General features: G+C 43.4%; 1 protein-coding gene across 3 annotated transcripts in view; it reads right to left on the bottom strand.

Moving 5' to 3' along the window:
• ABITRAM (actin binding transcription modulator) overlaps window positions 1–22,671 on the bottom strand; it is a 56,781-nt gene that overhangs the window by 8,110 nt on the left and 26,000 nt on the right. For all 3 annotated transcript variants that reach the window (XM_040353512.1, XM_040353514.1, XM_040353513.1), the window contains exons 4-6: window positions 22,326–22,455; window positions 15,284–15,360; window positions 7,005–7,074 (exon numbers count right to left, since the gene is read on the bottom strand). In XM_040353512.1, the coding sequence (XP_040209446.1) occupies window positions 7,005–7,074; window positions 15,284–15,360; window positions 22,326–22,455 (277 nt within the window). The remainder of the gene's footprint in view (window positions 1–7,004; window positions 7,075–15,283; window positions 15,361–22,325; window positions 22,456–22,671) is intronic.

Below are 22,671 nucleotides of genomic sequence, written 5' to 3'. Positions count from 1 at the left end.
ACATACAGCAGCTAAGCACTATAGTCCAGATAGTGGGTACAAAATAAAAATATATAGCAAAAAAGTGCAGCGCTATAAAATAAAATTCGTTGATACAGATATGCATGTATCAAAAACGTAGGTATTAACCGCCCACGCGATTATATATATATATATACACACATATACATATATATACACACACACACACACACACACACACACACACACACACATACATATACACACACACACACACACCGGCAGAATGGCACGGACAGGCATAATCACGTACCTGTACATGGCCCTTTAAATGCCTGCCGTGTGTTCGACCATGACGCCTTCCCCGTGAGTCGGACCATGGGTCCCGGGGACTCGATCGTCGCAGGGATCCCTGGGATCGTCTCACGGAGATATAGAGCGGGGAGATGCTTGTGTAAACAAGCATCTCCCCCCGCTCTGCCTAGTGACAATGACACTGATCTCGGCTCCGTGCCCCATGGAGCGGAGATTCGTGTCATGTGACACAGTGCCCATCCCCCTACAGTAAGAAACACAATGCAGGGAGCACTTAAACTCTACAGTGGTTAACCCCTTCACTGCAATTTTCACAGTAATCAGTGCATTTTTAAAGCACTGATCGCTGCGAAAATGACAATGGTCCCAAAAGTGTCCAATGTGTCCGCTATAATGTTGCAGTCACGAAAAAAAAAAAGAATTAATAAAAATGACATAAAACTATCCCCCATTTTGGAAACGATATAACTTTTGCGCAAACCAATCAATAAATGCGTATTGTGATTTTTTTTACCAAAAATATGTAGAATACGTATCGGCCTAAACTAAGGAAAAATAAGAATATAATTATATATATATATATATATATATATATATATATATATATATATATATATATATATATATATATATATATATATATATATATATATATATATATATATATATATATATATAAAATGGGAGATATTCATTATAGCAAAAAGTAAAAAATATTGAATTTTTTTCCAAAATTGTCGCTTTATTTTTGTTTATAGCGGAAAAAAATTTAAAAAACCACAGAGGTGATCAAATACCACCAAAAGAAAGCTCTATTTGTGGGGAAAAAAATATGTCAATTTTGTTTGGGAGCCACGTCGCACGACTGCGCAATTGTCGGTTAAAGCGAAGCACTGCCGATATGCAAAAAGTGGCCTGTCTTTGACCACCCAAATGGTCCGGGGCTAAAGTAGTTAAAGTGCAAATGTGCCAATTTTGACTGTGGCTATTAAACATTAGTCATAATATAATAATAATTATATTATTATTATTAACATATAATGTGCAAAAAAAATTATAAAAGAGGTGCAGAAACACCTACAACTATGTCCCAGTATGGTCAGCCATGGGTCACATACCTCCGCATAGCAACAGGTATTTCAGGTGAGTATAATTGTTTTTTTTTTTCACTTTTTTTTTTTTTTTTTTTTAATGATTTTTTGGCAAAATGTTTTTTTCCTGGGTGGAACTCCACTTTAAGTTGCTCCTAACAGAGTCGGCTGAGGCCCCCTTTTCCTCTCCGGGTTCTCTAAGGCCTCCTCAAGGGGCACATGCTTTTCCTATGCACCCATTGCTGAAACAGCTTATTTATGCTGACTGAGAATTCCCAGACAGGCATTTCATTCCTCCTAAGACAGGTGTCTCCAAACTTTTCAAACTAAGGGCCAGTTTATTGTCTTTCAGACTTTAGAAGGGCCAGACTGTGGCTAGCCCGGGCAGAAAATTTCCTGGGCTTGGCATCCGTGAGAATAAATATGGCCTCAGGGTTGGTGGTCAGTAGGAGGAGGAGTAGTGACCCCATTAGTAGGAGGAATAGTATTCCATCATTGGTATCAGTGGAAGAAATAGTGCCTCCTTGTTGGTGTCAGTGGAAGGAATGGTACCTCATCAGTGAGAGGAATAGTGCCCGAGGGCCGGATAAAGGCTAGCAAAGGGCCACATCTGGCCCTCGGGCCGCAGTTTGGAGACCCCAGTCCTAAGAGATTCTCAGATTTATCCTATGGAGGAGAAATTCACTAAGAAATTAAGTGTGCCAGCGGTAGACGCGGCTGTCTCTTCCATGAATAAAAGTCTTACTTGTCCAGTTGTTTAAGGATCCAGTAGATAAAAAGGCTGGAGTCAAAGCCTCATTTGCCATGGCTGGTGCTGTTGCACAGCCTGTGATAGCAGCTATTGGCGTCTCTCAATTCCTTAAGGATAAGGTGAAACAAGCCGTCAGATGGGGAAGACGTCCGGAACTTCCCAAGGCCCTTTGTTTTGCAGTTGACGCCATTAAGGATTCCATTTATCAGACATCACTTCTCGCTCTTCTGCTGATACACATGCGAAGAGTGCTATGGCTTAAGCATTGGTCAGCAGAGTTGCCTTGTAAGAAACTGTTGACTGGGTTTCCTTTTCATGGAGAGCATTTATTTGGGGATAACTTGGATAAGTACATCCAAAAGATCTCGGGTGGAAAGAGTACCCTTCTTCCCATAAAAAGTAGTAAGCGTCCTTCACTTAAAACGTTCTGCCTCTCTGTCGCCTGGAACATCAGCCTCCAGGCAGTCGTGACGGCCTCCGCTGTCAGACCCAAGAGGAAGGCCCCAAAGCCAGGCTTAGGACCAGAAGTCATCCTGGGGACAAAAATCTGCAAAGCCGAGTCCCAAAACCTCCTTATGAAGTGGCGCCCCCGCTTGGGGGGGGGGGGGGAGGCTCCTGCAGTTTGCGTTGGAGCCTGGCAGGAGGAGTTCCAAAACAGATGGGTCATCTTCATAGTTTCTCTATGCTATAAACTAGAGTTTTCTAGAATCGAAAAAAAATCGAGAAAAAAAAAAAGGATCATTGTTTCAGGCACTAGACCGGTTGCTGTCTCAAGGGATGATCACGGAGACCCTTAAGAGAACAGGGAATGGGATTTTACTCAAATCTCTTTACAGTGCCCAAGCCAAACAGAGATGTCAGACCCATTTTATATCTCAAGGGTCTGAACCAATTTCTAAACATCCGCTCCTTTCGCATGGAATCAATTCGGTCAGTGGTGTCCTCCCTTCGGGGAGCAAAATTACTAGCGTTGACAGACATCAAGGACGCATATGTCCATGTTCCAATCTTCCCTGCGCATCAGAAATTCCTGCGATTTACGGTAAAGCAGCGGCACTTTCAGTTTTGTGGCCTTGCCCTTCGGGTTGGCCACTGCACCACGAGCGTTTACAAAAAGGTCTTGACTCCTGGTTCCACTCTTAGCAAGACTAAGAGCCCAGGGTATAGCTGTAAGGGCATACCTGGACAACCCATTACTGATCGATTAGTCCATAAGGGGACTGGATCTGAGTGTAGCCAGCACGGTCAGGTATCTGGAGCATCTGGGTTAGATTATCAACCTAGAAAAATCGTCCCTGCGGCCAGTACTTGGGACTGGTAGTAGACACAGCCCACAAAAAGGTTTTGTACCCCAGGCAAAGGTCTACGCAATAAGATCTGGTTCACACGATCAGGACAAGGGAAGAGTCTCCCGTCTGTCTCTGCATGAGATTGTTAGGGAAGATGGAGCTTCATTCGAAGCAGTTCCCTATGCTCAGTTCCATTAAAGACTGTTGCAAAACCTGTATCCTGTCTGCCTGGAGCAGGAGAAGCCAGGATTTGGACTGTCCAATGCATTTGACTCCAAATCGTATGCCAAAGTCTCAATTGGTGGTTGCGAACTGAGAATTTGCAGAAGGGGAAAACCTTTGTACCGATCAATTGGAAAATAGTGACAACCAATGCCAGCCTTTTAGGCTGGGGAGCAATACTAGAAGAGAATTCTGTTCAGGGGGAATAGTCAGAGAAGACCTTGTTCATCAACATTTTAGAAATTAGAGTAGCATGCCTGGCCCTAAGGGCTTGGACAGGCAGACTGAAGGGATACCCTGTCAGGATCCAGTCCGACAATGCCACGGAAGTGGCCTATATCAATCACCAGGGCGGCACCAAGAGTCGGGCAGCCCAGAAAGAAGTAAATCATATTCTGGTTATCTTGCCTATCTGCGGTGTTCATGCCAGGGGTAGAAAATTGTCAGGCAGACTTCTTAAACCGCCAGCCATTGCCACCAGAGGAGTGGTCCCTACATCCAGATGCCTTTCTGGGCATTTGCCAGAGATGGGGTACCCCGGACGTGGATCTTTTTGCGTCCAGGTTCAACACGAAATTGGACAAGTTTGTGTCCCGAACAAGGGACCCGCTCGCTTGCGGGGCAGATGCATTGGCAACCCCTTGGGATCAGTTTTCTCCAATGTATGCGTTCCCTCCAGTTCTGTTGCTCCCTCGTCTGCTGCGCAGGATCAGAGGGGAATGGAAACTGGTGATCTTCGTAGCCCCCGGCATGGCCCAGGAGGTCCTGGTAAGCAGAGATTGTAAAACTGGCAGTGACAGATCCTTGGTGTCTATCGTTCCGCCAAGATCTGTCACAAGGGCCAGTATACAATACTGCCTTACAAACACTGAATTTGACGGTTTGGCTGTTGAGACCCTTGTTCTAAAATTTCGAGGGGCTTTCAGGCACAGTGGTAACCACCCTGATTAATGCTAGGAAGCCAGCTTTTCTAGGGCTATCTACTGTAGGGTTTGGAAGGCCTATGTTTCCTGGTGTGAAAACAAGGGTTGGCACCACCGCAAGTATAGCATAAGCAGGATTTTAGACTTCCTACAGTCGGGAGTAGAGATGAAGCTAGCCTTGAGTACTATTAAGGGTTAAGTCTCGGCTTTATCATTTTTTTTTTTCAAAAACCTCTTGCTTCTCACTCCCTAGTGCAGGCCTTTATGCAAGGCATAACACACATGAATCCACCAATTAAGTCACCTGTGCCCATAGGAGCCAAATCTTGTCTTGTCAGTCCTTCAGGGGTCTCCCTTTGAGCCGATATGTGATGCCCCGGTGGCCATGGTCACAAGAAAACTAGTATTTTTGGTTGCGGTAACTTTCGCAAGAAGAGTCGGTAGCTTTATCTTGTAAAGAACCATTTCTGGTGGTTCATAGGGAAAAGGTGGTGTTACGCCCCGGCAGTCTTTTCTGCCTAAAGTAGTATCCAGTTTTCATTTGAACCAGGATATTTTGCCGCCTTTCGTTTTATCCAGAGCCAAATTTAGCAATGGAAGAGTCATTACATTCCCTCTGTGTAGTGAGAGCAGTTAGCTTCTATCTGGAAGCAACTGCTTAGATATGGAAAACTGACGCATTGTTTGTGTTGCCAGGGGGCCCCAGGAGGGGACAGGCCGCATCCAAATCGACCATCTCTAGATGGGTTCGTCAGATCATTACTCAAGCTTATGATTTAAAAAAGAAACGTTCTGCCTTTAGGTCCTAGAGCGCACTCCACCAGGGTGGTTAGCGCTTCTTGGGCAGTGCGTCACCAAGCTCAGGTGTGCAAGGCCGCAACTTGGTCATCTGTTCATACATTCACGAAATTTTACCAGGTGGATGCCGCCTTTGGGCGCAGTGTTTTGCAGGCGGCAGTATAGGGCTTCATGTCTGACGGAGGTCTGCTTTGTTGGTCTCCCTCAGCTCAGATGGCATTGCTTTGGGACATCCAATGTAGTAATTACTGGTGCTCCGTGTCCCGTGATGTACAGTAAAGAAAATAGGATTTTTATAACAGCATACGTGTAAAAATCCTTTTTTAAAAGTACATCACGGGACACAGAGGTCGCTCCCCTCTTTTGGGATTATTATATATTGCTGTGCTACAAAACTGAGGTACTCCCCATGTGGGAGGGTTTATATAGAAGGGGGACTTCCGGTCTTGATTATGCCAGTGTCCATCACCTGAAGGTGGCCCATAACCCATGTAGTAATTACTGGTGCTCTGTGTCCCGTGATGTTTTTTCAAGAAAAGGATTTTACAGGTAAGCCGTTATAAAAATCCTATTTTTCTTTATCAGCCTTTTGGGGAAGGTAGGGAGTAGCCCTTACGTCCGATCAGCTGTTGCATTTTAACGAGCTCTCTGTGCTCTTAATCCCCAGTGTGGCAAGTCGGATCCCGACACCGTGCTCTCTACTGCTAAGAAAAAAAAAAAAAAAACACAACAACTTTGATCTGTGTTTTATAAAGATCTACAGGGGAAATGGCTGCAGATAAACATGTACAACTTGTTTAGGAGGAGTTATTTAAATCTCTGTATCACCTGAGGAAAGCCACTTCACTGCTTATATGTAAGGGTTTACAACCACTTTAAAATGTGAAATGGTAAAAGTGAAGTTTGGGGGGCAATATCAAATGTTTTTTGCTGGTTTGACTCAAACTACCATTCTGAAAAACAGGCGATTAATGAAGTAACTTGGAAAATGAACAGCATGTTTTACCACTCCTGTACAGATCAAGTCAACATAATTAAGAGCTTTACTGCAATTACCCAATCAAAATATATTAAACCGATTGCCGACTGCCTCACGCACATTTACTTCGGCAGAATGGCACGTCAGGCAAAGCAACGTATATACGTTGCTTTGAGCCTGCCCCCTAGCGGGCGCCCGCCACGATCTCTGTGACCGTACCCGCGGGAGCCGTGGACTCTATGTCTGCCTGTGTCCCGCGATTGGGTCACAGAACGGCAGAACGGGGGGGGGATACCTTTGTAAACAAGGCATCTCCCTGTTCTGCCTAGTGATACAACACTGATCGTCTGCTCCCTCTCATCGGGAGTAGCGATCAGTGACATGTTACAGTAAGGCACACCCCCTAACAGTTGGAATCACTCCCGACACACTTAACCCCTTCCGCTCCCTACTGGTTAACCCCTTCCCTGCCAGTCACATTTATACAGTATTGCATTTTTTTTAAAGCACTGATTGCTGTATAAATGTGAATGGTCCCAGAATAGTGTCAAAAGTGTCTGTGTGTGCGCGCGCTGGTCCTTTAACATAAAAACAAGTTTACAAACAATTATTTGGACGTTCTTTTAGATGGAAATTGTCAGCTTAAGAAGTGTGCGAGTGGTCTACAATATTTACCTTTTCTTTTAACAGTCCAGGATTGTGAAGAATATTTTCATTAACTTCTAGTAGCCGACCTCTGATACAACTACATAAAAAATTAATTAAAAACTAGAATTAAAAAAAAGGTATGCATGTAATAGTACATAGTAGGTGAAGTTGAAAACAAAGAAAAAAAAAGTCCCTCAACCTATGTGTGTGATTATAGGTCAGCATTACATTGTATATCCCTGTATGTTGCAGTCCAGGTGCTTATCTAATAGTTTTAATAAACTATCAATGCTCCCTGCTGAAACTACCACCTGTAGAAGGGAATTCCACATCCTACCGCTCTTACAGTAAAGAGCCCTCTATGCAATTTAAGGTTAAACCCATTTTCTTTTAATTTTAATGAGTGGCCACTTGTCTTAAAAGGGGTTGTAAAGGTTCGTCTTTTATTTTCTAGATTGGTTCCTTTAAGCTAGTGCATTGTTGGTTCACTTACCTTCGATTTCCCTTTGAAATGTTTTTTTTCTTTGTCTGAATTTCTCACTTCCTGTTTCTCCTCAGTAAGCTTTCCACCATCATCCGAGCGGTGGAAAGTCCATCCTAGATTCCCCCAGAGGTTTACCCCCTAGTGAGTAGATCGCATTCATATTTTTGCCACCCAAATGCACGATTTTACATTTTTCTACATTAAACCTCATTTGCCATGTAGTTGCCCACCCCATTAATTTGTTCAGATCTTCTTGCAAGGTTTCCACATCCTGCGGAGAAATTAATGCCCTCCTCAGCTTAGTGTCGTCTGCGCAAATACAGAGACAGAGATTGAACGGTTAACCCAATACTCCAGATCCTTTATGAACAAATTAAACAGGTATGGTCCCAGCACAGAACCCTGGGGGACCCCACTTCCCACTCCTGACTCTTCCGAATACTCCTCATTTATCACTACCCTCTGAACTCACCCTTATAGACCGTTTTCAATTCATGAACTCTTTCCCCCCCCCCATGGTCCATGCCAACAGATCTTGCTTTGTACGGTAAACGTTTAGGGGGGGGACGGTGTCAAATGCTTTTGCAAAATCCAGATACACCACGTCTACGGGCCTTCCATTATCTAGATGGCAACTCCTCATAGAAGGTTAATAGATTGGTTTGACAAGAACGATTCTTCATGCATCAATGCCGATTACTGCCGAAAGGGTTTTCTGTAATAAAATCTTGTATATCCTTATCCCCTCCAAAGAGCTTGCATACCATTGATGTTAGTCTAACTGGTCTGTAATTCCCAGGGATGTATTTTGGGCCCTTTTTAAATATTGGTGCTACATGTCACCCCCCCCCCCCCCCCCCCCCCCCCCCCCCCCCCCCCCCCCCCAAGTTGCATTCGGTGAGCAGTACTGCCCACCTAATGCAACCTATTTAACTGACAAGGTATAAGCCATGGTTATGGTGCAGGCTTTTAGAAGTTGAAAGAGGATGTGAGAAAGACATACCGCCAACTCACCATCTGTCAACGCAATCTGAAAAAGCAATCCAGTGTGGATCGCTCTTCAGAGGGCAACACTAGTGTAAATGAGCCCTAGGTGGTACTTGGAAATCTTAACACACAAGAATACAAATCGATTTTGAGAGTTCACATTTTATTCATAGAATCAAATTCATGAATCGTTTTTGCCAAATCAAGCAACCTTCTATGAGGAGGAGAGTTGCTATCTAGATAAAAGGAGGCCCATAGACGTGGTGCATTTGGATTTTGCAAAAGCACGACACAGTTCCCCATAAACATTTACTGCAGGGTTTGACAAAATTAGTTTGAATCTAGGAGCCAGCTAAAAAAAAGTTAGGAGCCAGTTTGTTTTTTAGTATTAGGGTACTTTCACACTGGGATGTCGCAGGCGTTGGCGGTAAAGTTTACAGTTTTTTTTTTTGCCGCGGTTTTCAGCGTCAGACGTATTCCTTACTCCGGCAGGCAGTATGCCTCTGCTCAGTCTTATGGAAGGCCCTTTCCAACCTCATGAACGCAGGGCTCATGGTCCTACATTGTATGTGATGAGGTCATATTGTATTTCTCATGCCCTAGACAAGAATGTTACCCTGGCAATGTGGGGGAACCACGGCAAGGGAAGTTTTTTTCACAATTAATCCCTGGAAAAGGCGAGCTTTAAATATATTTAAACCCTCAAAAATATCAGGGTATAAAGACATTTTTTTTTGCATTATTCTTAATTGCGCTAACTAGCCTCCCCTCTCTTACCTGGATGCCTGTACACACTGATGTTCAGGTACGAAGCAAGACTACAAGTCCCATGATCCTTAGGAAGAGGATTACTGCCTACTGCAGTCAAGAATGGACAATCCGGTGCTCTGTGTGTTGGCCCATCATTTTGTAGCCCCCTACAGGAGCATACAGATACGATCGATTATTCTGCTACATGCGTTGCCACACTACCAGCTCGATGATCATTCCTCTAAGTTTTTAGGTAAGGCTTCGGCCTAGTCCGCCGCGATCCTGGGAAAAGGCCACGGACTAGGCCGAAGCCGCGGCCTCGACTAAAACATCCTGCCCGCAGCGAGAATGTTTTAGGATCGCAGCGAGCAGGATTTTTTAGGCTAGTTCGCAGAGCGCCGGTCCTATGGAAAAAAATTAATAAATAAAATCTAAAAAAAAAACAAACATCAGTGGCTGCCGCGCAGCTCTCTTACTGCTCCATCCCCACTGACGCCGCTAATCGCATTCCAATATGATGAAAGTGACGGGCAGTACTGTGACTGGAAGGCCTACGAGGCCCGGGCCATGTCCACCTTCCCAGCCAAGACCCCACTTGCCAGGACACTATTTTTAGTCGCCATGGTGATTTGTCGAGCCCTAGTTTACTGTACAAAATAAGGTCCGTTGGCCTGGACCATAGGGTGAGTACATGGATTGAAAACTGGCTACAAGGGCGAATTCAGAGGGGAGTACTCGGAATGGTCAGGGGTGGGTAGTGGCGTCGAAAAAGGAGGGGGGGGGAGATGGGTAAAGACCCATAAAGTTCAGATAGTGACAAAGGGGTGGGGCAGACAGCGGTCTCCACCTATATAAGAATTTCCTTTATTGCTTAAATATAATATACAAAAATGGGCAGAGAGATAATGTGCAGAGTATATGGAATTAAAAGACATTAAGAACAGTAAAACAAGTCCATTTATGGAAGACCACCACAGGAATCGTATGTCAGTGGACAGGCATAAAAAGTCCCAAGCTGCTAGTAAGGCAGTATAGTATATAGAAAAGTGCCAGCGTGCTGGTTAAAAAGTCACGTAATGGCCAATATTATAGCCTTATTTGATAGTAATCCATACAGGGATTAAGAATATAGCAGATTATCTCCAAGGAAAACCTACTCTCTCTCTCAAAAAAAAAAAAAAAAAAAGTGTGAACACCTTACAGTGAGAGAGTACAAAACACCAACCATCTATGTCATCCCGAAAATCTACAAGTCACCACAAAGATCCACCAAAACGTCAGATAAATCTCGGCTATAAAAGGGCCATTGGAAAAGACGTGAGAATACCTGGATGCACTATTAAAATAAACGGTCACAAAACTTCCTTCCTTCCTTCCTTCCTTTGTGCAGGATACTAGACATGTATTAGTGCATATAAATAATGTTCATATACCTCCTGATGCAATTCTAGCTAGCATTGATGTGGAGTCCCTATATATCCCCACGTATGGGGTCTGGCTGCGACTGCACATTTTCTAGATCAAAACTACCCCACAACTACCCCTTGGGCGCCGGCATATGCCTGCCTGCATTTGAATTGGTGGGAAGAGGAAGTGGTATACTGCTCTGATCAATAGTATAGCCATGCATTGCTCTGGCTAAGATAGATTGACGATGTACTATTCATTTGGCAGGGTGCCCCGGAGACCATTATAAATTTTATTGAGGAGCTTAACCAAAACACCAGGAATATAAGTTACCTTCAACTGGGACCCACAACAACATTTCCTTTCTTGATCTCCTTATAAAAGCAGAGCAGGAGACACTGACCACGAGTACCTACAGAAAGAAAACGACTGCCAATACGCTCTTGGAAGCAACTAGCCACCGCCCAAAATCCCTAATCAATGGCATTCCAATTGGGCAATTTCTGTGGTTATGCAGAAACTGCAGCCAGGAACAAGACTATAGAGTCGAAGCGGAAGATCTCTATGAACGGTTTAGGGAAAGGAAATTGTCCCATAGGACGTTGAGATGGGCAAGAGGAAAAGCATCAAAAAGGCCACAAACTGACCTACTCCGTTTGAAGACTAAAGAAGACAAGCCCTTAAATAAATAGACTGACCAGGTCAGGATTATTACCCCGTATGGATTACAATGGGAGGCTGTTAGAAATGTGCTTACAAAACACTGGCACTTACTAACTAGATCACCAACACTGTGACATTGTAGGCCCCAGACCTCCGATGGTGGCTAAGCGAGCCAGAAACATAGTGGATGAACTTGTTAATTCAGAGTTCATAAAAACCACCCCACGGAGCTGGCTCACAGACCCACCGGCATTAAACTGAATGCACTCATGTGGGAAATGCAGTGTCTGCAGCTTGATAGAAAGAACAAATACCTTCACTGACGCTGATGGACAGAAGACAAAAAAAAATCAAGCAATTCATTAACTGCAACAGAGTTCTATATATATGCTGCAATGCCCGTGCCACGCGCTATACGTGGGCAAGACAAACGCCCCTTGAAGGTGCGAATCCGTTAACGCCTATCAAGCATAAGAGGGAAGGATGATGAAAAACCAAAATCGTCAAATATTTTCGAGGACCATGGCGGTCAAGTTAAAGGCCTATGGGTCAAAGGGATCTATGCTTTGAAACTCTCCATTAGCAGAGGGGACTTTGACACTGTCCTAGTACAGCATGAAAAATAATGGATTTTCCGCCTAGGGACTATGGCCCCAAAGGGTTAAATAACAAACTAAATTTTCAAATTTTTGTGGACCCTAATTATCCCAAGTAAATTGATCTATTCCTAGTGCAACTATGATTGACCTTTTAAACATAGCTGCATTCTTCACACGGCCGAATGTGTGTATCCATGGCCGACTGGACTATAAATGTATCTATGATTTTAGGAATTTATGAATCTATAGATAAAACTGATATCAGTAAGTGTTTGAATCTAAACTTCATGGAAAATGTAAATTTAATTCTATGCATCTGATTAATTTCTCTTCAAAAATTCCTCTTGAACCGACATAGGAGTGCATTCTTGAAAACAACCACAAGATGGCGATGGATTCCCATCTGAATGCACTCTCAGCAACCAGCGTAAGAGTTAATACCATTAACCCAAGGACTTGTTCCGCCCCCCAGCACCTGTCTTTACTTCCTCTTTGGAGCCATGGGAAAGGGGTATATATATTACCTAAAAGTCTGGGGGAACAGTTACCCTGAAGAAGTTCACAACTCCAGTGAACAAAATGCCGGTCTGAGGGCCACGGGACACCCCCAGATACCATCCCTTTGACATCTTCAGAAAAAAACTCCCTTCACCGCTTTGGAAAAAGCGAGGACCTGCAAGAGACTTCCCAAGCTGAATCCAGTATTTTGCTATACCTGTTGCCCTACGAGCTCTGGGAGCATTTGGGTCCATGCTGAAACCCTTTTGCCTTCCCCCCCCTTCCCCTCTCTGGTCCCCCCTGGAATTCAGGGACCGGACCAAAACCTCACAATCCACAGACATTCCAAAGGTAGCCTTGCACTGCACGAGGCTACCCAAGATAATTGTGAGCACCTGGGACCTGAAACTAGCAAGAGCTCCTGCGCTTTGAAGGTATGGCAAGATCAGCCAGTCACACCAAGGATTTCTCCAGCTTGCAGGAACAGCATTTTCAAAAGCCTGGAAGAAACTATCTAGACCAATGGATACTTACAAAAATAATTGTCTTTTCCTGCGATCAACTCACTGAGTAATAACATCTATTGATGTTTGGAGATAATCTGCTATATTCTTAATCACCGTTTGGATTACTATCAAATAAGGCTATAATATATAGCCATTACGTGACTTTTTAACAAGCACGCTGGCACTTTTCTGTATACTATACTGCCATACTAGCAGCTTGGGACTTTTCATTCCTGTCCACTGACATAAGTACTTGGTAAATGTCACCACATGATTATTTCCCCAGTTCTCCTCCCTCCTGATCCCTTGCATATAAGGTTTAGTTCAAAAGTCTGAAGATATTGTAACTAGGGTTGTCCCGATACTAGTATCGGTACCGATACCGAGTATTTGCGCTAGTACTTGTACTCGCGCAAATACTCCCGATGCCTGGTAGAATACTTTTTTTTCCCCCGAGTGCGGGTGGAGAGGGGGTGGAGTGCGGGTGTAGAGGGGGCAGAGGAGAGCTGCCGCTGCCGCCTTAGACAAAGCCAAGTCAGACGGGTGACCTGTCTATCAAAGTTTCTGGGCAAGGGGGAGGGGCTATACATGACGGCGGGGGAACACACAGCTATTCAAATGCAAATGACAGCTGTTGTGTTCCCCCAGCGCATAGTAACTAGATGGCAGCGGCGGGGGGGAATTGACTTGGCTTAGTCTTAGGGGACACAAGGCTGCATTAGGGACATGGCTGCATTTGGGGACACGTGGCTGCATTTAAAATAAAGTATCGATATTCGGTATCGGCGAGTACATGAAAAAAAAAGCATCGGTACTTGTACTCGGTCCTAAAAAAGTGGTATCGGGACAACCCTAATTGTAACATACACTTTATGTAAGATTAATGTACTAGGCTACAACAATTTTTGGAGGTTCTCGGGCTCCGAGGTATGCAGGGTGTCTGCATGTTCTAGTTAGCTGCCAGCACCCATTAAGACCATTCGTGCAGCTCTCTCCCTTAATCCTGCCAATGGTGCCTCCTCCATGTGTCATGTTTGTGACAGAGGCAATTTAGGGAACATATTGTGCGACTTCTGTCTTGTGGGTGTGCACACCCGTGGCCACCTTGTTCTTAATATCTTTTAATTCCATATACTCTGCACAATATCTCTATGCCATTTTTGTACATTTATGCAATAAAAAGAAATTCTTAGATAGGTGGAGATTCGCTGTCTACCCCACACATTTGTCACTATCTAAACTTTATGGGTCTTTACCCTTATCCCACCCTTTTTTCTACGTGTTACTTGAGTTCAAGACAAATGGAAAAGGCGCCACCCAGATCGGGTGAGTCGGTACCCCTATACTGCAAGAGTATTGAATGTCGATGTCATTCGACACACTGGTCTCAGGTTTTGATCTGAAAACCCTGGGACCAATCCTGTTTAATTTGTTCATAAACCTCCTGGGAGGATGGGGTAAGCAGTGCAATCTCTGTATTCGCGGACGATGCCAAGCAGGGCAATAACTTCTCCGCAGGATGTGGAAACCTTGCAAAAAGATCTGAACAAATTAATGGGGTGGGCAACTACATGAGAGGTTCAATGTAGAAAAATTTAAAATAATGCATTTGGGTGGCAAAAACATGATGTGATCCCCTAGGGAAATCTAGGATGGAAAAGGACCTGGGGGTCCTAGTAGATGACAGGCTCAGCAATGGCATGCAATGCCAAGCTGCTGCTAACAAAGAAAACAGAATATTGGCATGCATTAAAAAGGGGATTAACTCCAGAGATAAAACAATAATTCTCCCGCTTTACAAGAATCTGGTCTGGCTGTACCTGAAGTATGCTGTCCAGTTAGTTCTGGGCACCAGTCCTCAGAAAGGATGTACTGGAAATGGAGAGAGTACAAAGAAGGACAACAAAGCTAATAAAGGGTCTGGAGGATATTCGTTAAGAGGAAAGGTTGCGAGCACTGAACTTATTTTCTCTGGAGAAGAGATGCTTGAGAGGGGATATGATTTCAATTTACAAATACCGTACTGGTGACCCCACAATAGGGATAAAACTTTTTTGCGGAAGGGAGTTTAACAAGAAACATGACCACTCATTACAATTAGGAGAAAAAAGGTTTAACATTAAACTATATAAAGGGTTCTTTACTGCAAGAGCGGCAAGGATGTGGAATTCCTTTCCACAGGCGGTGGTCTCAGCGGAAGGCATCAATGATTTCAAGAAACTATTAGATAAGCACCTGAACGACCACAACATACAGGGATATACAATGTAATACTGACATATAAATCACACACATAGGTTGGACTTATATATATATATATATTACATACACATACACACACACACACACACACACACACACACACACACACACAATCAATGCAATATAACTGACACAAGGTAAAAACCGTACCTATAAATAGTATATTCATCACCATCGTTACAAGTTATTCTACATAAAGGTGCAAGCTCTGTTAGGAACTGAGCTCCCTGAAATAAAAAAATAAAATAAAGGCAATTTAGAAATATTAGATAAGTTTAATTTTTACAGTCATGAATTTGCAACAATCAAATATTCAAAATGTCTGTTTATGCATAGCATGATGGGAGTGCAGAAAAGTTACAACTAAAGACTAAAACAAAAAGCTGATAAACCATAAACTCTTTCGTAAAAAGCCTGCACTTTTTATATTTCAGGCTGACAAAAGGCACACTACCATTGTCAAGCTGTAGTGCCATCTGCGGGATAAAGGTTCAGCTTTGTGAACCATCACAGCTGAACCACTCTGTCTGGTTCATTTGTCAGTGGGGACAGTAGCAGTCAAAGAGCCTGGTATGAAAGCTAGGGGAAATGTAGGTTAAAATGGCATCATACAGGGGAACCTTAATCTACAGATTTTGCAGACAGGTAGCCATTTAAAGGCAAGTGTATTTTCAGACAGACAATCTGCCCCTGGGTAGCCCCTGATTTACACTGCCCTACCACCATCTACCTACTGTGATGCACTTTCCTTTTTTCAAAGGAAATCTGTTAAGGGAAAATAGGGTGCCATTAAAATATTAATTATCAGCCATGTTAATCCAAAAGCCTAATATTTTGAGTCACTGATCTGGAACAAGAATGAACACAAATCAAACTGTACTCTGCCTTCACTAGCTGCATGCTTATTCTAGGTCAGTGACTCAAAGTATTGAGGCCAGAGACAGCCAAGCAACTATCATTTCAAGTCAGCTGCTGGCTTTTAAGAATAGGACACTTATCTGTCCTGGAGTCCAGCAATGTCGGCACCTACAGTCAAGGTTTCCATCAGCTGTCGGGTGCTGCCGCCGCCATTGTGGGTAAGGGTACCCAGCAGTGTTGCCTTTCGCCTTCACACAGGAACCCTACTGCGCATGTGCGAGGCTGGATCCCCTCTCCTACTGGCCCGCCAGACGGGGGAGGAGGGAGCCCCAGCGGTGACGTCGCCACACGTGGTTGAGGCTCCCGGAAGTGGGAAAGGATACCTGTTGTAGACAGGCGTCCTGTCCCCCCGAAAGGTGCCAATTTGAGTGGAAGTTCCGCTTTAAAGTATATTCACAAGACTCAAAAGATATGAAGCCCCTCAAAATGGGAAAATAATCCAGCATCCCAAATCATATAAAAAAAATAACAGATATTCTACAGAGCCCAAAAGGGGACACTCAGAATTTTTGGAAGATTATACAGACCCCCAGTCCTCCAAAATGTTTTGGGCGTGCCGAAAAACTTAAAAGCACTGTCTAGCATTCAGCAAAGATATGAGCAATGGCAAAAACTTCCCAGGTATGTTTAGCACTCTATAACAACAGTTTAGCTTAATCTTAGTTCCAAAACTATGAGCTTAAAATGTTCATCTAAAGAGAAAAAAAAAAAATACAAACATAGCCCCAGTGCTTCATTGCATCACCACCAAAAGAAAAAGAAATGTCGCTAAACTATGTAATTGGCATTGCTGTCCTAAACGTTACAATCTGTGAATAATTTAGGGATCACAGTTCATGAATATATGGAAGTTTTATTAGCAAGTAATCCCTAGAATTATATAATTTATAGGTATCAAGGTAGGTTACACATACAGTGAGGAAAATAAGTATTTGAACACCCTGCTATTTTGCAAGTTCTCCCACTTGGAAATCATGGAGGGGTCTGAAATTGTTATTGTAGGTGCATGTCCACTGTGAGAGACATAATCAAAAAAAAAAATCCAGAAATCACAATGTATGATTTTTTTTAACTATTTATTTGTATGATACAGCTGCAAATAAGTATTTGAACACCTGAGAAAATCAATGTTAATATTTGGTACAGTAGCCTTTGTTTGCAATTACAGAGGTCAAACGTTTCTTGTAGTTTTTCACCAGGTTTGCACACACTGGAGGAGGGATTTTGGCCCACTCCTCCACACAGATCTTCTCTAGATCAGTCAGGTTTCTGGGCTGTCGCTGAGAAACACGGAGTTTGAGCTCCCTCCAAAGATTCTCTATTGGGTTTAGGTCTGGAGACTGGCTAGGCCACGCCAGAACCTTGATATGCTTCTTACAGAGCCACTCCTTGGTTATCCTGGCTGTGTGCTTCGGGTCATTGTCATGTTGGAAGACCCAGCCTCGACCCATCTTCAAAGCTCTGAGGGAAGGAGGTTGTTGCCCAAAATCTCGCAATACATGGCCCCGGTCATCCTCTCCTTAATACAGTGCAGTCGCCCTGTCCCATGTGCAGAAAAACACCCCCAAAGCATGATGCTACCACCCCCATGCTTCACAGTAGGGATGGTGTTCTTGGGATGGTACTCATCATTCTTCTTCCTCCAAACACGGTTAGTGGAATTATGACTAAAAAGTTCTATTTTGGTCTCATCTGACCACATGACTTTCTCCCATGACTCCTCTGGATCATCCAAATGGTCATTGGCAAACTTAAGACGGGCCTTGACATGTGCTGGTTTAAGCAGGGGAACCTTCCGTGCCATGCATGATGAAAAACTATGACGTCTTAGTGTATTACCAACAGTAACCTTGGAAACGGTGGTCCCAGCTCTTTTCAGGTCATTGACCAGCTCCTCCCGTGTAGTCCTGGGCTGATTTCTCACCTTTCTTAGGATCATTGAGACCCCACGAGGTGAGATTTTGCATGGAGCCCCAGTCCGAGGGAGATTGACAGTCATGTTTAGCTTCTTCCATTTTCTAATGATTGCTCCAAAAGTGGACCTTTTTTCACCAAGCTGCTTGGCAATTTCCCCGTAGCCCTTTCCAGCCTTGTGGAGGTGTACAATTTTGTCTCTAGTGTCTTTGGACAGCTCTTTGGTCTTGGCCATGTTAGTAGTTGGATTCTTACTGATTGTATGGGGTGGACAGGTGTCTTTATGCAGCTAATGACCTCAAACAGGTGCATCTAATTTAGGATAATAAATGGAGTGGAGGTGGACATTTTAAAGGCAGACTAACAGGTCTTTGAGGGTCAGAATTCTAGCTGATAGACAGGTGTTCAAATACTTATTTGCAGCTGTATCATACAAATAAATAGTTAAAAAATCATAAATTTCGATTTCTGGAATTTTTTTTTTTTTGATTATGTCTCTCACAGTGGACATGCACCTATGATGACAATTTCAGACCCCTCCATGATTTCCAAGTGGGAGAACTTGCAAAATAGCTGGGTGTTCAAATACTTATTTTCCTCACTGTATAGCATGATAGAGATTTTGTTTTGGCCAGTAGTTGTATTTAAACTAAAGCTTGGAAAACGTACCTACGGGCTACTCTGACAAAGCAAACGTCAGTAAGATTGTCTGTATGTCCAAGGACCCAAATGGAAAGAGTATGAGAGCATTGCAACACCCCCCAACAGCTCTCTCCATGTTAGTTTGTGATGAGACTGAGACCATTTCCACTTCTGAACATGGAGATGAGCAAAACTGACTCAATATAATGCTTTTAAAAGGGGCCAAGTCTATGTACTGTATATCAAGATTCCCTATGGATGATCCATCCATATGTTGCTCCGAGCAACAAGAATTGCTACACATTCTTTATGGTGCATAGATGTTCTGGCTTCACTTGGTCTTAAAAAATAAATAAAAATAAAAAATAAATAAAAGGGGTCTACAACAACTAGATTGCAAGCTGCGGTTTCCAAAGCAAGCAAAGTCCTTTCTTATATTGAGAGGTATGGACTCGAGAGCGAGATATCATTTTGCCCCTGTACAAATCATTAGTCAGACCTCATCTGTAATGTGTAGTTCAGTTTTGGGCACCAGTTCTCAAAAAGGTGATCGGGGGAACTGGAGAAAGTGCAGAGAAGAGCAACCAAACTGATAAGAGGCATGGAGGAGCTATGAGGAAAGACTATAGGAACTGAACTTAGTTTCTATTGAGAAGAGGAGATTAAGGGGGGTATGATCAACATGTAGAGTATCTCAAAAGTGAGTACACTCCCTCACATTTTTGTAAATATTTTATTATATCTTTTCATGTGACAACACTGAACTTTGCTACAATGTAAAGTAGTGAGTATACAGCTTGTATAACAGTGTAAATTTGTTGTTCCCGCAAAATAACACTCACAGCCAATAATGTCTAAACCGTTGGCAACACATGTGAGTACACATCTAAGTGAAAATGTCCAAATTGGGTCCAAAGTATCAATATTTTGTGTGGCCACCATTATTTTCTGCCTTAACCCTCTTGGGCATGGAGTTCACCAGAGTCCTCTTCCACTCCTCCATGACGACATTACGGAGCCGGGTGGATGTTGGAGACCTTGCGCTCCTCCACCTTCTGTTTGAGGATGCCCCACAGATGCTCAATGGGGTTTAGACCTGGAGACATGCTAAAGAAGCCAAGGGTAAAGGTGATGGACTGGCCAAGCAAGGCAATGGTCGTCTTGGAGGCATGTTTGAGGTCATGTTGGAATACTTCCCTGCGGCCCATTCTCCGAAGAGAAGGGATCATGCTCTGCTTCAGTATGTTACAGTACATGTTGGCATTCATGGTTCCCTCAATGAACTGTAGCTCCCCAGTGCCGGCAACACTCACGCAGCCCCAGACCAGGACACTCCCACCACCATGCTTGACTGTAGGCAAGACACACTTGTCTTTGTACTCATCTGGTTGCCGCAACACACGCTTGACACCATGTGAACTAAATAAGTTTGGTCTCCTCAGACCACAGGACATGGTTCCAGTAAACTATGTTCTTAGTCTGCTTGTCTTCAAACTGTTTGTGGGCTTTCTTGAGCATCATCTTTAGACGAGGCTTCCTTCTTGGATGACAGCCATGCAGACCAAATTTGATGCAGTGTGCGGCGAATAGACCTGAGCACCGACAGGCTGACACCCCCCCTCCAACCTCTGTAGCAATGCTTGCAACACCAATATGTCCATTTCCCAAAGACAATCTCTGGATATTACTCAAGCACTCAACTTCTTTGGTCGACCATGGCAAGGCCTGTTCTGAGTGGAACCTGTCCTGTTAAACCGCTGTATGATCTTGCTGCAGCTCAGTTTCAGGGTCTTGGCAATCTTTTTATAGCCTAGGCCATCTTTATGTAGAGCAACAATTATTTTTTTCAGATCCTCAGAGTTCTTTGCCATAAGGTGGAAAGGTGCCATGTTGAACTTCCAGTTACCAGTATGAGAGAAAGAGCGATAACACCAAATTTAACACACCTGCTCCCCATTCACACCTGGAGACCTTGTAACACGAGTCACATGACACCAGGGAGGGAATTGGCTAAATGGGCCCAATTTGGATATTTTCACTTAGGGGTGTACTCACTATTGTTTCCAGCGGGTTGTTTGAGAAGAGATTTTACGCTGGCTTTTCTTCTTCGTGGAGTACACTGCGGGGGGCTGTTAAATTTTAAAAGCACTGATTAGAGACGCAAGAGTGTTAGACCTCTTTCACACTGAGGCGTTTTTCAGGTGCTTTTGGGCTAAAAAAGTGCCTAAAAAACACCTCCTCTGCAACCCCAGTGTGAGAGCCAGACTGCTTTAACACTGGGGCGGTGCGTTGGCAGGACGTTAAAGTCCTGCAAACAGCGTCTTTGGGGCGGTGAAGGAGCCGTGTATATGAATATGAATGGACACCGCTGCCAAAGCACCTGCAAAGTGCTTCGGCAGTGGTGCTATACGGGCGCATTTAACCCTTTATTCGGCCGCAAAGACCACGGTAAAGCTCTGCTAAAACTAGCAGCATTTTACTGTCAACACCCGCCCCAGTGTGAAAGCGGCCTTAAAGTAAAAGTGGGTGCACAGGCCTCGTGGGGGTGGCCAGTGCGCCGATTCAGTGGGAATGTCCAATGGGTGGGCCCTGGGGAATGTTGGTCAGGCCCAGGTCTAAAGCTGTGCAAAAATTTCTGATGGCTGCCCTGCCAATAAGCCTCCATTTGTAAAACTGACTGCAACAATAATTGTTATTAACAGATTACAAAACCTATTACAGCAAAGCCAATTGCATAGTGTAGGGAAAGGGCATTTTTATTTTTTTATAATACTTGGGCGACTGTGATACAAAGGAACTTCTTAGACCTCAAAGATTCAGATAGCCTGCCCCCTTTTGGGTTCTACTGAATTTCACAAGTTATAAGTTTTTTTATAGTTGATTATAACTGTTCAGATTCTTGATGCTAGATTTTGCCCATTTTGGGAGATCCATTGCAAAAGTTTTTTTATGAGTTTATGTGCAACATTAAAATTGTGCTTTTAAATACAGACAATACTCTCACTAATGTCTTCATATTCATTACCCTTCTATAACACTAAGAGAGGAGAAAAAAAAAAAAAAAAAAAGAGCGCTGGTCTAATCTAATACAACTTTCTGATAGAGACAGAGCCTATTTATTCGTTATTTTAGTTAATTATTAATTCTGTCTTTGCAGTTCTGGGAAATTGCTATAAAGTATTAGGCTGCGTTCACGTATTATCACAATTCCACCCCAGGATTTCAAACGGTTTTGATGGCATTATTTTTGATGGCATTATTTCTAATGGCACACCAATCGCGCGATGATTGTCGTTTGGGTAAATCGTGCAGCAATTTGCAACGCTGACGCCCAAAAGAAGCTCATGTTCCTTTTTGAGCGACAAAAGCATTGTGATTCCAGTGCAATTTACCACAAGGAAATTATGGCGCCATTAGAAGTAATGGCATTGCAATTGCATCCTGCGTTTGGCAGCCATTTGAAATTGCGGGCGGAATTGCAGTGATCCCACCCATGATCATGTGTGAATGCAGCCTTCGTATCTCTGTAGAGCTGACCAACTCCATGTACAATTGCCTACCTAACTAAAGATACTGCTGTAGAAGAATCACACAAACACAGCTCTGTGTTATAAATAGGATTGCCCTGCACTTTACTAAATAGCTGACAAATAAAAAAAAAAAAAAAAAAAAAAAAAATATACAATAAATGCGGGTGTATAGAAAAAAAGACACTCACCCGTTTGGATTTCCCTGACACTTTGTTCTGCAATCTGCTGCAGTTGGCGCTGATTTGATAATTAATACTGGAAATTGTTTTCCCACTCTGAAGAACTGGATGACAGTCGGCCAGTGTAATTACACATATTCTAAAAACAAAGGGACATTTTTGAGAAACAGCCTTATGCTTACGTCCAAAAGTTTAATAGTTTTGAGAGCAATACAGGAGTGCTTTTCACATGTAGATGGGTGCTCATTGCAAGATATTTCTTCAGGCTAAGTGCACTTCTATTGCTTTTATCCTTTGCATGCCTCCCTAACAGTACTAAAAAACTTTCGAATGGGTTATATTTACTTAAAGTGAC

This window comes from Rana temporaria, chromosome 5 (genome assembly GCF_905171775.1).
Source record: "Rana temporaria chromosome 5, aRanTem1.1, whole genome shotgun sequence".
NCBI classification, from domain to species: Eukaryota; Metazoa; Chordata; class Amphibia; order Anura; family Ranidae; genus Rana; species Rana temporaria.
This window is presented reverse-complemented; position numbering and strand designations above follow the sequence as displayed.